General features: G+C 48.3%; 5 protein-coding genes across 5 annotated transcripts; 4 read left to right on the top strand and 1 right to left on the bottom strand.

The window, feature by feature from the left end:
• Positions 1–1,658: 1,658 nt before the first annotated feature.
• AO090011000082 (serine hydrolase domain-containing protein) lies at positions 1,659–3,617 on the top strand (the record flags this gene model as incomplete). The annotated part of the gene is made up of 3 exons (XM_023232767.1): positions 1,659–2,217; positions 2,469–2,733; positions 2,783–3,617. The coding sequence occupies 3 exons, from the start codon at positions 1,659–1,661 to the stop codon at positions 3,615–3,617; spliced, it is 1,659 nt and encodes a 552-aa protein (XP_023093341.1).
• Positions 3,618–4,494: 877 nt separating this feature from the next.
• On the top strand, positions 4,495–5,778 carry AO090011000081 (NAD(P)/FAD-dependent oxidoreductase; the record flags this gene model as incomplete). The annotated part of the gene is made up of 5 exons (XM_001825718.3): positions 4,495–4,548; positions 4,611–4,655; positions 4,713–4,760; positions 4,821–5,290; positions 5,352–5,778. The coding sequence occupies 5 exons, from the start codon at positions 4,495–4,497 to the stop codon at positions 5,776–5,778; spliced, it is 1,044 nt and encodes a 347-aa protein (XP_001825770.3).
• A 694-nt stretch (positions 5,779–6,472) lies between these two features.
• On the top strand, positions 6,473–8,070 carry AO090011000079 (FAD-dependent oxidoreductase; the record flags this gene model as incomplete). The annotated part of the gene is made up of 4 exons (XM_001825717.3): positions 6,473–6,765; positions 6,823–7,094; positions 7,141–7,511; positions 7,573–8,070. The coding sequence occupies 4 exons, from the start codon at positions 6,473–6,475 to the stop codon at positions 8,068–8,070; spliced, it is 1,434 nt and encodes a 477-aa protein (XP_001825769.1).
• Positions 8,071–10,052: 1,982 nt separating this feature from the next.
• On the top strand, positions 10,053–10,778 carry AO090011000078 (uncharacterized protein; the record flags this gene model as incomplete). Its single annotated transcript, XM_023232766.1, has 2 exons — positions 10,053–10,122; positions 10,177–10,778. The coding sequence occupies 2 exons, from the start codon at positions 10,053–10,055 to the stop codon at positions 10,776–10,778; spliced, it is 672 nt and encodes a 223-aa protein (XP_023093340.1).
• A 694-nt stretch (positions 10,779–11,472) lies between these two features.
• Positions 11,473–13,313, bottom strand: AO090011000077 (uncharacterized protein; the record flags this gene model as incomplete). The annotated part of the gene is made up of 4 exons (XM_023232765.1): positions 11,473–11,795; positions 11,863–12,474; positions 12,529–13,063; positions 13,158–13,313. 4 exons carry the CDS (start codon positions 13,311–13,313, stop codon positions 11,473–11,475), a joined length of 1,626 nt encoding a protein of 541 aa, XP_023093339.1.
• Positions 13,314–14,802: the final 1,489 nt, after the last annotated feature.

Below are 14,802 nucleotides of genomic sequence, written 5' to 3'. Positions count from 1 at the left end.
ACTAGTGCTACAAATGAGTCAGGTTGATCAAGCAGTCTACCATGCCGTCGTGGCGTTCTCCGCAATTCATGCAGATTACGAGGCGCGTGGAAACCCTTTAGCAATCCAAAATTTAGACAATTCGTGGCAGCGGTTTGCCATCGACCAATGTGGAAGGGCATACGCGCTGTTGATTGCGCGCTCTGCGTCGCAAGATCCTAATTTACAGCAGGTCACACTGGTGTGTTGCATGTTATTTGTACTTTCGGAGCTCATCCGCGGATACTATGACCTTGCCTTCACTCATCTGCGAAATGGCTTGCAAATCCTGAAAAATGCGGGCTGCCACCGATTGTCCGATGCATGTCCTACACATACTTCGACTATAGAACAGAGTCTTGTTGATACCTTTTCTCATCTGGATATGCAGTCAGCGTATTTTGGCGTGGGAGGTCCGGTGCTCCCGATGCAATTAGGCTTGTCTCGTTGTGAGTCGGACGAGGATGATGTGAAGGCATTCCAGCATGTTTGTGAAGCCCGAAGAGCATTAGACCGTCTGATGGGAGCCGTGTTTCAGTTTCATACCTCCATCTCACCCCTATCGCCGATAGAGATCAGTGTCAAATATGGATACCTCTCAACACGGCAATTCGACCTCAGTTCTCAGCTGCGGCACTTTTCCCGCGCATTTGATCCTCTTTCTAAGAGTGTATCGGCGCACTGTGGCAGTAAAGAGAAAAGGGGCATGGACATAATCTATCTGCATCAGTTCTCTCTGTCCATCATTCTGGAGACATGTCTTCTCGATCGCACGAAGGAAGTCCTTAATTATTATACACCGGCATTTGAGAAAATCGTCACACTGGCCGAGGCGATTACAGCCAGCTTCACGGAACGTCCAAGTATTTTGCTCCATATGGGGGTCATCGCGCCGTTGTTCTTCGTCTCAACTAAGTGTAGTGAACGTGAGGTTCGATGGCGAGCGATTCGTGCGCTCCAATCTTGGCCGCATCGCGAAGGGACGTGGGACTCTAGTCTTGTCGCAAGAATAGCAATTGAGACAATTAAGGCTGAAGAACAGACTGTCAAAGACAAGGGTCAAGCTTCTCGTGTGAGCCACGCCTTTACCACGCTATCATCGGAGGACCAGTCGTACGGTGAGATGGTGTATACTCTGGATGACGGGGGAGAGGTTCAATCACGTACATTTTCTCTCGAATAGTAGGGTCCCTGCCCATAGGAAAGTCAAAGTAAAGGAGGTCCAATGAAGCTTTCCGAAATCGATCTGCCTAATATTCTGTCTTCTGTTTATTTGTCCTGCCTTGATCTGGGGTGCTACGCCACAATCTGTCCCACAGGATTCGAGCAAAGTTTAGTCCAAGCCCCATCATTTCTAATTTGGTCAAGAATAAGCGGACTAACCAATCATATCAATATGAGATTGCACTGGTTCGTTGGCAAGGAAGCTATACGTGGTCTCCGCCAATAAACGAACTGACCAGTGAGAGTGTACGAATTGTACGATGATAGAGCTTGACTTATAAGGCATCCGTCCAGCAACTATATATGTAAACTATCTATGAGGTAACAAGGAAGGCAGGTCACTATAAAAGCTTACTTATTCCCCCAAGGAATGTCGTTTCTCAATCAGAAGTCGTTCGTGCTTAACTACGGTCACAATGTTACTGCTACGGTCAGTCCGAGCTCATCAGCTCTTGCAATTAGTTTCCTTCCTCCTATTCACTCTTGTTTATGGTGAAGATTCTTGTCCACTCCAAACTCCCTTATATCCTCCACCGCGGAATCTCCTCTCCAGGCAAGATGTCAAGTCGGCTTCCAAAAGCCTTAGTCAAACGATCGAAGAAGCCCTGACTACTGGTATCACTGATCTCGGCTCACTGCCTCTCAACACAACGACCTTCGCTGTCAAAGTCTTCTCTTCTCACACGGAGGACTCTATATACGAGTACATCTACACCTCGCCAACCTACAGTCCAAAACCGGGTGCTGGAGCAGAAAAGACGGCACTCGATAGCGTTTATCGGGTTGCAAGCATTTCGAAACTCATTACGGTGTTGACCTTGCTGGCACATGACGGATATACTCACTGGAACCATCCAATTACAGATTTCATTCCAGAGCTAGATATATTGGCTCGTAACCAAAGCTCTCGTCTTCAATGGAGGGAGGTCACTCTCGGTGATTTGGCGGCACAGCTGAGTGGTGTGCCCCATGATTGTATGTGGTTCCTATTTTTGAGATTTGTGTAGCAGAAACATAACAACTGTCCATATAGACGCATTTGAAGATCTGGCCGGAGAATATAGCAACGAGCAAATGATGGCCATGGGCCTTCCCGCAGTTCCGGCCAAGGATATCCCAATATGCAGCCAGGGTGAAGCTGTTAATGGGGCCAACCCGTGCGACAGAGAAGGTGCGGTAAAGTGATAGATTATAATCCTTTTCCAATTGCTGACATGGCACGAAAGCATTCCTCAGCGGCATCGTCAGCGAAGATCCAACGTTTGCTCCAGGTACCACAGCCGCCTACTCCAATGCAGCCTACCAGCTTTTGCGTTACGCGATGGAAAACATCACTGGAACCGACTTTCCGTCCATGTTCCAGAACAGCATAGTCAAGCCTCTCAATCTCAACTCAACAAGCTTGCTCGCCCCGGGGAACGCCAGCGTTGGTATCATTCCGGTTAATGAGACGGTCAGTGTGTGGGACTTTGATCTTGGTGATGGCGACGCGTAAGCTACACTACATCCGTATCACTGACAGAAGCTGACAAGATCCTAGATTTGGAGGTGCATACTCGAGTGCGCATGATCTTGCCGTCATTGGTCGTTCCATCCTTCAGTCCCTTTCTAGATCCTCAGCACTGAACCTCTCGTCAACCTTAGCCCGTCACTGGCTCAAACCATTGAGCCACACCACCAGCTTCAAAACCTCCGTCGGGGCCCCCTGGGAGATCTTCCGCTATGAGTTACCAAACCGACCTAACCATGTCATCGATGTCTACAGTAAATCCGGAAACCTGGGAGCATACGCCGATATCATCGCGCTCATTCCGGAGTATGACATTGGTTTTTCAATTACAGCTGCTGACCTCCCGACGAACCCTCTAACAAATGTTTGGGGCCTAGCAGACCTGATCATCGACCGGCTCTCTCCTGCATTTGACAAGGCCGCCCAACAAGAGGCCAACGCGACTTATGCAGGAACATACAAGGTACAGGGAGCTAATTCTACCACTGATTCATATGTGGCGATCACAACAGATCACTATAAGCCCGGCCTGCAGGTAGCTGAATGGGTGAGTAACGGCGTTGACTTTCTTCAGTCCCTCGCTGCTCTTTCGGGGTTCGAAGGGCTAGCCGTTAGGCTATATCCCACTGGTATTGAGGAGACCGTACCCGGAGAATCCTCCAAGCGGGTGTTTTTCCGCAGTACGTTCGACTACGATACGTCTGGACAATCAAAGGGCGTTATCTCTGCCTGTCAGTCTTGGCTCAATGTTGATGGCTCTCGAATTGGTAACATCGGCGTTGACGAGTGGGTGTTTACGCTTGAAAATGGCCAGGCAAGCAGTGCTGAGCCCCGAATATTGAGGAAGCGGTTGCGTCGGCTATAGAAAGGGTCGAATAGTTCTAGATCTGAGCTTTTTTCCATCATGTTATACACTTGTGTTTAGATATAGATCTTCTTTCTTTTGTATTATTGTTGCTTTTCCTTGCTTAGGTCTTTCACGGGAATATACAATGGCTTCTAGCTGATAAACACTTGACATTCCTTTAATCTGTTCATTCTTTTGACTCAGATTGAAATAGCGACCCTTTCGCAGACCTTGCAATGAGGTTACTCAATTAAGACCATACTCTTAGAAATAGGGAAGACGCTGGGTAGTATACTACCTTGAGAAAAGCAAGTTCTAACTCTCCTCTGCTGCGTCTCATCACCGCAACTTGGATAGAACCCTCGCAGGTTTATCCTTCTGACTAAACTGTTAGGGCACTAAAAGAATGGTAATCGCTGCACGGAGTACAAGACCTAGACTCGGAGATGATATGCGGAAATAGTCCACGGCCTACGAATTTTGGTGACCCCAAAATTGATTCCTACTGGCGGATCTACCACAACGGATCCGATCCGGTGGGGGAGGCTTGTCCAATAACTCTCTGAAGCACCGGATCATTAGTTAATCGCACATCCAGCCAACGGAAAAGCAACTGTAAGGCGATCCGGAAGTGGCCATCCGAGACACATATCCATCCCCTCGGCGTTAAGGGGGAGAATTATCCTCAAGGAGTTAGGAATTACCTCCGAGCGCCGACTCCGAAGATCAGATAACGGAATCATGCCGACCCCGGCTGCCGTTGACCAATGGTGTTCCATGGCAGAGTCTTTTTCCGCTTTGCCTCCCTTTATCTGATCGAGTACTTATAAAGAGACGCGTCCAGGACCCCAGTCAACAGTTCATCTTTCATTTTCAAATTCATCATTTACGCAAAATGGCCAGTACTCTGAGGAATATTATTGTTGTTGGAGGGTCATATGTAGGAAAGGTGAGTTGTGACTGAATATTTATCAGTTTCTTCTTAATTTGTGATGCTAATTTTGAATTTAGACCACGGCCCAAGAGCTCGCGCAGGTGGTGCCAAATACGCACAGGGTAGGTTGCTGCGTTGGGATACTATTGACTATGAATGTCTGACATTGGGACTCGCAGGTTCTCCTCATTGAGCCACACAGTCATTTCCACCATCTATTTACCTTCGTAAGCATGCATGATCTCTCTCTATGCTGATTCCAACTTACCAACGTGTCTATTATTCAGCCTCGGTTCGCAATCGTGCCCGGACAAGAACACAAAGCTTTCATTCCATACACGGGGATTTTCCCTTCCACCTCAAGCCTAACCCAACATGCCGTAGTGCAAGCCAGGGCTCTATCCGTGCTGCCGCAACATGTCAAGCTGGACCGTGAATGGCAAGGTTCTCGTCAGATTCCCTTCGACTATCTCGTTGTCGCGACGGGTACCCGTCTCGTCCAACCGGCAGGTATGAGACATGACGACAAGCTATCATCAGTCGCATATCTCCAAAACCACCAGAACGACGTCAAGAAGGCAAAGTCCATTCTCATCGCGGGTGGCGGCGCAGTCGGTGTTCAGATGGCAACGGACCTAAAGGAATTCTATCCTGAAAAGGAAATCACAGTGGTGCAGTCTCGCCCCCAGTTAATGTCGGGATTCCACGAAGGGCTGCATGAACTTGTTAAGGAGCGATTTGATGAGCTTGGAATCAAGTGAGTATAATGTGATCGTGGGCTAAAAGTGTGCGCATTGGTCTGACTTAATACCTTATAGATTCGTCACTGGAGCACGCGTCAAAATCCCTGCCGAGGGATATCCCACTGAAGGAGGTGCATTCAATGTCGAACTCACCAACGGCACACAACTATCGACAGAATTTGTGATCTGTGCTACTGGTCAAACGCCAAACAATGGTCTTATCAGTGAACTTACCCCCTCGACGTCCGAGTCTCTGATCAACCCCGATAATGGCTTCATCCGGATTCGCCCTACGATGCAATTCCTTGACCCCAAATACTCCAACTTGTTCGCAGTCGGGGACATCGCAGATACAGGACTGCGTAAGGCTGCTAGACCCGGTTCAGCGCAGGCCGCTGTTGTCGCCAAGAACATTCAGGCGATGATCGAGGGGAAGAGTCCCGAAGATGTCTTTCCTCGGATGCCGGCAGCGATCCATTTGACGCTAGGAATGGTGAGTTGATTCTATATAAGGGTATTTAATTACTGGACCAGAACTGACCACGTTCAGAAATATAATGTCATCTTCAGGAACCCTAATGTCGCCGAAGGGCAGACTGAGCCCACTATCATGAAGAAGTTTGAGTAAGTGTTCCTGTTTCTTCCGGATAATGACTTACTAACGACGCATGCAGTGGACAAGAGGATATGAATGTCGAGGCCTTCTGGCAGAGACTAGGTGTCCCGATAGAGAGCTCAAATCAGTATCATCTGTAAAGCCTCAATTCTCTCATACCATGATTGTCGTTCTTGTTTTGTGTGATGGTTTTGATTAGATCATGCTACGGTCATTATGTATTTATACCCATTAAACATCATCTACGGTTCTACAGAACAATTCGTTGAAGTTTCCCAGATACCAAGGCTACATGGGTGGCTGGTCTATATTTTTCTCTTGAGGGATTGATTGGGTGAAGCTAAGCCGTGGCCCTAAGCAGCCACTAAAATGGTGTCAGCGTGCAGCAGAGTGACGAATCCACCACAAAATCTCCGACAACACGAGGACCTTCAGACCGCTTATTGCGAAGCGAATAATTTGAAAGCGTAGCTCTCACTCCATTCCTTGAATATATCTCGAATTCAGATCTATATTTTGCAGAATATAGCCCACACCGCGCTACGCCGACCAGTCTCCATCATTATTACTACTAGCGGCAATGGCCGAATCGCCACTTAGAATTATTATCGTCGGCGGCTCGGTAACAGGGCTGACACTGGCACATTGTCTTGATCGAGCAGGAATAGATTACATCGTGCTGGAGAAACATAAGGAAATTCATCCGCAGATTGGCGCATCAGTAATCATTTTTCCCAACGGAGGTCGAATTCTAGAGCAGTTGGGTCTGTATCAGAGGATAGAAGGGTTAACTCAGAAGATCAGACGGATCCATACATGCTTTCCGGACGGATTTCATTATGAGAGTAATGTCCCTGAGCTGGTGAAGGAGTTGTATGTTCATCTTTATCATTATCGATTAGGGCTAGGCACTGAGTGAAACATCCACAGGTTCGGCATGGACTTTGCTATTTTGGAGCGAAGGCAGCTTCTTGAAGTCTTGTACATGGGACTACGGGACAAATCCAGAGTGCATACCGGTAAGCAGGTGACCAGTGTGCTGCCCACTGAGTCTGGTGTTTCGGTGACAACAGCAGACGGGGCCAGATATGATGGTGATCTCGTTGTGGGAGCGGATGGAGTGCATAGCTTCGTCCGGTCGGAGATGTGGCGTATCGCGGATCTCGAGCATCCAGGGCTTATATCAAAGAAGGAAAAGACTGGTAAGTAGAGGTGACGAATTATTCGAGCTGGGCTTACTTAACATAGACATGACGGTGGAATTTGCCTGTGTTTTCGGTATCTCAAATCCAGTAGAAGGGGTCAAGTCTTGGGAACATGTCATTAGATACAACCCCGGCGTGACACTCTTTGTGTTTCCTGGAACGGATAATGGCATCTTCTGGCTCTTGTTTCGGAAGCTGGACAAAAGGTATACCTATCCCGACACTCCTCGGTTCACAAAGGAGGATGCGATCTCCACGTGTGAATCATTAGCCGACCTTGCTGTGTGGGAGCACATCCGTTTCAGTGATATCTGGGGGCAACGACGAACTTTCCACATGACAGCTTTGGAGGAAGGCTTGCTAGGGACATGGCACTATGGCCGTATAGTCTGCATTGGAGACAGTGTCAGCAAGGTAACAAGCTCCTCTAGAGATTCGGATACCATTCATAGGAGCTTGCTAATCTCAAATTCAGATGACCCCTAATCAAGGGCAAGGGGCTAATACAGCCATTGAGGCTGCAGCTGGCCTGACGAATGTGTTGTTCTCCTTAAACCAGAATACCGAGGGAAAGCGCCCATCGGAGGATGAAATTCAGCGGGGACTCGGCCACTTCAACACGACACAATTTCAACGCCTGTTAGCGATCCATCAAAGCTCTGAGTTCCTTACTCGGCTCCAGGCCTGTGATGGGTTGGCGAAATCGGTATTTGCCCGATATGTGGCGCCATATTGTGGAGGTACTATTGAGGGAATTTCTGGACTGGCGACGACTGGCACCGTCCTTGAATTTGTCCCCCTTGCAGAACGCTCTGGAAAGCATTGGTCACCCATATCCTCTTGGGCGCCATGGATATCCAAGATGGCGTATTTGGGAACTCGAACATTCGTTGGCCTAGCGATTGCATCACTTCCAGCAGGCTTTGCGTGGACATTGTACAAAATAGCTATTCCTAGAGTGCTGCGTAGATGAACATTTGCCTCAAGCTCGGATTATGCTCCTTTACGCCTTCTAACTCAACGCTAATTGGAATAAGTAAAGATGCACACCGTATTGATCGACAGTGATGACATCTCGAACTCCGATTACTAACCTGCTCCAGTCTGGATCTTATAGCTCTCTTCAAATTTAGGTTCTTCCATGTGCCCCAGGCTTCGATTGCTCTCACTCAGTCTCCATGCATGAGCTAGCGTGATTTGCCCCTTGGCATGCATGCTATCACGTCTATTGGGACGCGTTGCATGTCGATCATTGCTCGGCTAATCAAGTAATTCCTAGACGCGCCTTTTAACTCGACTTACTCTGGATACTCCAGGTATGCTGCTATCCGGCCATACATAGTTTCCCCGTGATAGGAGCCGCATATGAGGTGTCGATTCTTCTAGACCCAAGCTGAGGTATCAGGAGCTGTACACGCCCAGACACTTAGATTCTGCACGCCTTATGAAGCAATGTCTTGGCCGAAAGAGGCTCTTCTCGTTACCCTTAAATTGGTACACTACGCGGTTCCTAGAAATTGAAAAGCTGATTGATAGTAAAAATTCGGAAAGTATTCAAAATAATACTCACTTACAGGAATCAGTAGTCGAGCTGCAACATGCCTGAGAAACTCATATTACCGAGCCGAGACTATTTCGATCGGAATGTGATATCAACTGATGCATGTGGCAGTGCAGGACATTTTGGCGACAAACATCCAATGAGGGCTACGTGCAGACTTCCCCATCGCGCACCTTCTTGCTGCTTCATATGGTCAACCAGTTGAACCTTAATTCTCGGGCATTGGCTTCGTACCTCATAGGGCTAACGTTGACATCAATCCCAAATTCTAACGAATCAGCTAGTTCACAACTAGTGTCACTCCTATTGTCTCAATTTTGGAAGACAGTTGCCCATTCAGCAGTGGGCCACATTCAGCTGAATAGTGGATACAACATAGGAAGTGGGCACCATGGTGAAATAGCAGTCAGCGCAGTGGACGAGTCAATTAACAGACCAGCGCCAACGGTACCTTAGACCAAACCGCCTGGAGAATAGCATATCCACTTTGCGAGCTTTATCTGATCCAAAAATACCATATTCCCCGCAGGTTCCGGTAGGTTCCTCGTCATCACCCGCGAGATCGACAAGTGGCAGAGGCTAAGCTCACGCCGGGTGGGCCCCAGTCCGCCAGTGAGGCTTTAGCCCTGCACTGGAGGATCGGCGGGCGCCGCGTGTGCACTCAAAACAGGCAAACACCAATTAAGGTGCCTGGTTTCTGGAAGCGTATGGCTAATGTGGTTTGTTATGGCCCGAGATGGCGGTTAACTATGGGGATACTCCGTTGCCGATCATTTACTAGGGCTGGAAATGGACTATGTGTCGGAGTTGATGAATCCCGAAGCAGAACCTCACTCATGCGAAGTTATGCCACGGACCGAGGCCACCAGTTCTGTAGCCTCGTTTACCCAGTTTTGAGGCATATCTTGCTAGGCTTCATGTTAGGGTTGAGTTCGTTTTGCATGCTTTACATCCCTCTGAGGTGATTATCCAATTGGTTAGCCAGTCGTAGAGAATAGTATCATTGATGCAAGCGCCGCAATATCAACCAAGGGATCCACCTATTCGTAAGACGTCAATTGTCTTCGCACTCTGTCGACCAGAGTCGAAGTCTGGTACAGTGCCGGGGCATCGGTCCCCACAACCCTATCGACACACCATCTGATGCTGACGACTCATCCAGAACTATGCCACGTCAAGCCGGTCGTCATTTCCGATTTCAATGGCGCCAGAATAGAAACAGTCTCAGATGGTGCACTTCAGCTGTAGATTGGATGGTATAAAGAGAACGGTGCGACCGGCAAAGTTAGTCCATCATCAGCTCCAATCCAAATACACAATCAACGGTCTCACTCGCTTTACACTCATTTATCAATCACCCATTCGTTCCAGTTTTCTTTGAATCAACTATCAGAATGAAGTTCTCCGCCGTTCTCTCTACCTTGATGGTCGCCGGCCTCGTTGCCGCCGCACCTCCTGCTGATCGTATGTCGACTGCCCTCTATACTAAAGGGAAATGTGGCTAACAGTAATCGATAGGTCCTACCGACCTCCAGAAGGTTCCAGTGCCTCTTCCTACTGCGGACGCTCCCGTCCCGCCAAAGCCGGAGAACGACAACGACAAGCGTGGAGATGTTCCCCCGCCTAAGAAGCCTACCGATCTCCCAGCTCCTCCCAAGGATCCCAAGGAGAACGACAATGGCAAGCGCGGTGACGTGCCGCCGCCGCCTCCTCCTACCGACAAGCCTCTCCCTCCTAAGGAGAAGGAGAACGATAACGACAAGCGTGGCGATATCCCTCCCCCTCCTCCCACCGATAAGCCTCTTCCTCCTAAGGAAGATGACAAGAGCAAGCGTGACGAGGTGCCCCCTCCTCCTAAGCCTACCGATCTCCCAGCTCCCCCGAAGGACCACGACAACGACAAGCGCGGTGATGTGCCGCCTCCTCCCCCTACAGATAAGCCTCTGCCTCCTAAGGAGAAGGAGAACGACAACGGAAAGCGAGGAGATGTTCCTCCTCCGCCCAGGCCTACCGAAGACAAGCCCGCTCCCCCCAAGGAGAACGACAACGGAAAGCGTGGTGACGTTCCCCCTCCCCCTCCTACCGACAAGCCTCTCCCTCCCAAGCCTGTTCAGCAGTAAGCGGTAGGCCACGGGATATGTCTTGCCTGATCGAGTACGACAAGCACGATAGGGAATAATTAAGTTCTAATATCGGAATGGTGGTGGGCTGACAGAATCACAATATCTATTATCTTTTCTTTCTTTTTGTGTCCAGCTGGATTTATTGTGTAGCTAGCTAATCGAATGCATTCGTTTTTTGTATACTTTATGCTTCCGTTATTGTAGTGCAGCTTGGCTGCGTTTAGAATCTTGGTTCAGTTACATAAGAAAGTAAACTTAGAATTACTTTTTTGAATTCATAATAGAATGATTTCAATACTTAATATACGATAATCTTCATTCTACTACGTATTACATATTACTATCATCTACTTATAAATACTAATCATTAGTTTTAGACTGAAGAAGAGCTGTAAGCGGGTGCCAGGCTTCTGAGCGTGGTGGTTGACACTCAAATGGTAGGGACTGTTCACCTATTTCCGGGGGAACCTCCTGTATCAGTTTGGGACGAGCTTGGTATGAATTTGCAGTAGCCAGTGGCGAGTTTTGGAAGGGCCGTTAAGTCAGCTCATGTAGATCTAGCAGAGATATAAATATCCGGGTGTCTCCCCACTGTACATATATTAAAACTAGAGTAGGGAGTTCACACTTCTGAGGGACCGCGTGGCAAAAATCGGATTTTTTCTTGTTTTAATACCACTACTGAATTTCACTATGAGGCACGCTTCGCGCATGGCTCAAACGGGAGCAAAACAGCACACATAGCCAAACCCCCATACAGCGCAGCACAAATAAAGACCGGCGCTGTAGTCTCAGTATCTGCCGAGGTCGCAATAATAGCTGATACAACACCCATGAAACGGTGGAGAGCCACCGAGACCCCATTCCCGGTGGCTCTATGGGCCGACGGTAGGACCTCGACAGTATATCCGTACAGACAAGCGGCGTAGATCTGCAGGGTGAAAGAAATGACACACGTATAAGCAACATTCTGCTGCTGGGATGTGACCTGAGAATACGCAAACAAGAATGCCACTGGTAAGGAGTAGCAGTTAGCCAGGGGCCAGTAAAAAGAAAATTACATCGTTCAAAAGTAACGTACTAGTAAGCAGACCTCCAATGGTCATGGTATATCGTCGCCCTAAGAAGCGTCGGTTCGCCAAATATGCACTGGCAATAGGCCCAAAAATGCTACACACTTGAGCAAGAGCGTAATTTCTCCACGTTTCGTAAGTGCTCAGCACACCGAACTTGACCCCCCGGCTGGCCAGGTATGACGGTAGAAATACATTGAACAATGGATATGCGAGACCGAGCATTAACCAGGAAAGCCAGAGGAGGGCCATCAGGAGGACGAGTTTCCTCGTTGAGAACAGACTACGCAAATGGATCGAGAATTCGCCAACGGAAAACTGCGAGGACTGAGAGTGTGCAGTTGCGATGGGCCCGCAGTCCTGAAGCTGTTGGAGAGTGATCGGACAGGATCGATGGTACTTTTCAGCCAGTTGATTGAAACGCTCCACCACCTCTGTGTCTTTCCCCTGTCCTAGTAAGAACTTGGGAGTCTCTTTGAACTTGACCACTGCCACTCTGGCAATGCTCATCACGAAGATCATGGCTCCCATTGTATACATAAGGTATCGCCAGCCGCTGTTATTAGCTTTGGTGCAAGGCATAAATGGGGCTTCGCTGGGATTGGAGCAACTATAATTGGCTAATCATAATCACTGTGAGAGACATTCTCATTTTAGCTATTGAATGAACTCACGCATAAACCCCCATGCTACCAATCCGGCAATCGTACATCCAACCCCCCACCAAGCCGCAAGCCCCGTTACTAACCACTGCTTGTTGGACGGCAAGTACTCGAGGAGAACAGTGGTGTCCAGGATCAGATTCCCCCCGGCGCCGAACGCGGAGAAAGCGATGAAGAACGCCAGTGATGCCCAGTTAGGAGACGCACCAACGACAATGGTGAAGACAGAGCAAATAAACAGCGATATGTTGAATGCGAGTCTCCGACCAACGATGTCGGCACTCAGACCCCAGAACAATGCCCCTACTAGCATGCCTACATACAGCGCTATTGTGAGACCCTTAGGATAGGAGGGCTGAAATTCATACGCTGCTTGGGTAGCGATGATACCCTGGAGAGACACCTGGAGGGCGTCCACACCGTATCTGGTGAAAATCATTAGCCGGTTCGCTAGAGACACAATGATTGCAAACGAATGTATATACCCCATGCCGCAAAGGAAGAAAAGCCTCCTGTGATATGGCGTCCACCCGATCTGGTCCAGAGCCTGTGATTTTCTCTGGTTAATCTTTCATGTTTGAAGACAGGGTACGTATAGACCGAAAGAATCGTGCGAAGGTCAGATAATGAAAACAGCGTACATCGTTCACCAGATGCATCTTCCTATTCAAAGCTGGATCCAAGTCCAATGCCTCAAGAATATCGTGTGCAGTGGACCCGCTACTCAAAGTGAGATTGTTTGATTCCGGACCTAATCTCGCTTCATTATCCTGTGCGTGTTTGCTTAAGGAGTCCATCTTGAGTTGACCACCGTCCTGGATAGTAATACCTTCAACGTCTCCAGGGGTTTAACTGTGCATCGGCATCCTTCGTCTATAGCGAAGAACCCCGCGTGGGGGTGCAAAAGGATGGAAGTCATGTGACCCATTAATACGTTCTCTATCGAAATGATTTCCTCTTCTGTTCTCCTCCTTGACCTTCATTATATATATAAATCCGATAATTATCATTTCCACCATCACTAGTTGTTAAGCCATAACAAGATGATCAAGAAACTTCGTTACAAAATCCAGGAATTCCCAGTTGAAAAAATATCAAGATTCACATACATTGCCCAATAAATCACTCCCTCAGCTGCTCAAGTGGCTCTCTGGTTATCAGCAATCTATGGAATTATTCGTTTGCTATGTCTTATTTTTTCAGTAAACATAACATCCCTCATGTGGTGCTTTTTCTTTGTCGAGTGCGCATTTATGTGTCCATTTCTTCATCAGGGTTAATGGCCCCACATACAACTGTTGCTGACTTTAGTCCAGATGAATGTTGTGGGGAACAATTCTTCACATTTACTAGTGCTAAAGGGGAACTTGCTCCCCATCTTCCACGGCTCCGTTTGGTCGGACAGAATGACCTGCCACTGGTAGAAACTTTTGTACCATGCTGTGGAGAGTCATTAGACATCATCTTAGACACTGCGCGTGCTGCCTGCGCTATTGATTACCCTACTGCAAGATTCTGTGTTACTGTGCTTGACGACGGTAACTCAGCTGCCCTACATAAGGCAATTGCCGACCTATGCAAAATCTGGCCCAATCTGTCTTATCACAGCCGTGGAGTGAAACCAAATGTGAAGGTCTTTGCCAAAGCTGGTAATCTCAATTACGGGTTGTTTGAAATCAAGAGACCCTTCCCCCCAGAGTTCATTGCTATTATGGATGCAGACTGCATGCCGACACCAGACTTCCTGCGGGCAACTCTCCCGCATATGCTAACGCGATCCAAACTGGCGATAGTTGGGTCAGCACAGTACTACTATAACCTCCCCGATGGGGATCCTCTTGACCAGGCATTGGACTACTACTCAGCAATCAAGATCCCCCAGTTAAACAGGTTAGGCAAAAGCTTCGCTTCTGGGTCAGGGTGTGTCATTCGTTATAGTACACTCCTTAAGACTGGTGGCTTCCCAACTTTCGGATCAGTAGAGGACGTCACATTGTCGTCCATTCTCACCCAGTCGGGAGATCAGATCCTCGTCCTCACAGAAATGGTCCAGTTAGGGTTAGCCCCAGGGTCATTTGAAGGACACGTATTGCAAACTAGTCGTCACAAAGCTGGAGTATCTGATCAGATACTAACTTGGAGTCCATCTACAAGCAACACTATACCACCACGATATCGACCGGCTCTCGGATGGATCGGGCTAAGCCTTACCTGGAAGATTGTGGTTAGATTCATTACAAATATCTTTATTCCACTTGCCTTAGCTTCAGGACAGCAGCTTGTTCC

This window comes from Aspergillus oryzae, chromosome 7, assembly GCF_000184455.2.
Source record: "Aspergillus oryzae RIB40 DNA, chromosome 7".
In the NCBI taxonomy this organism is placed as follows: Eukaryota; Fungi; Ascomycota; class Eurotiomycetes; order Eurotiales; family Aspergillaceae; genus Aspergillus; species Aspergillus oryzae.
This window is presented reverse-complemented; position numbering and strand designations above follow the sequence as displayed.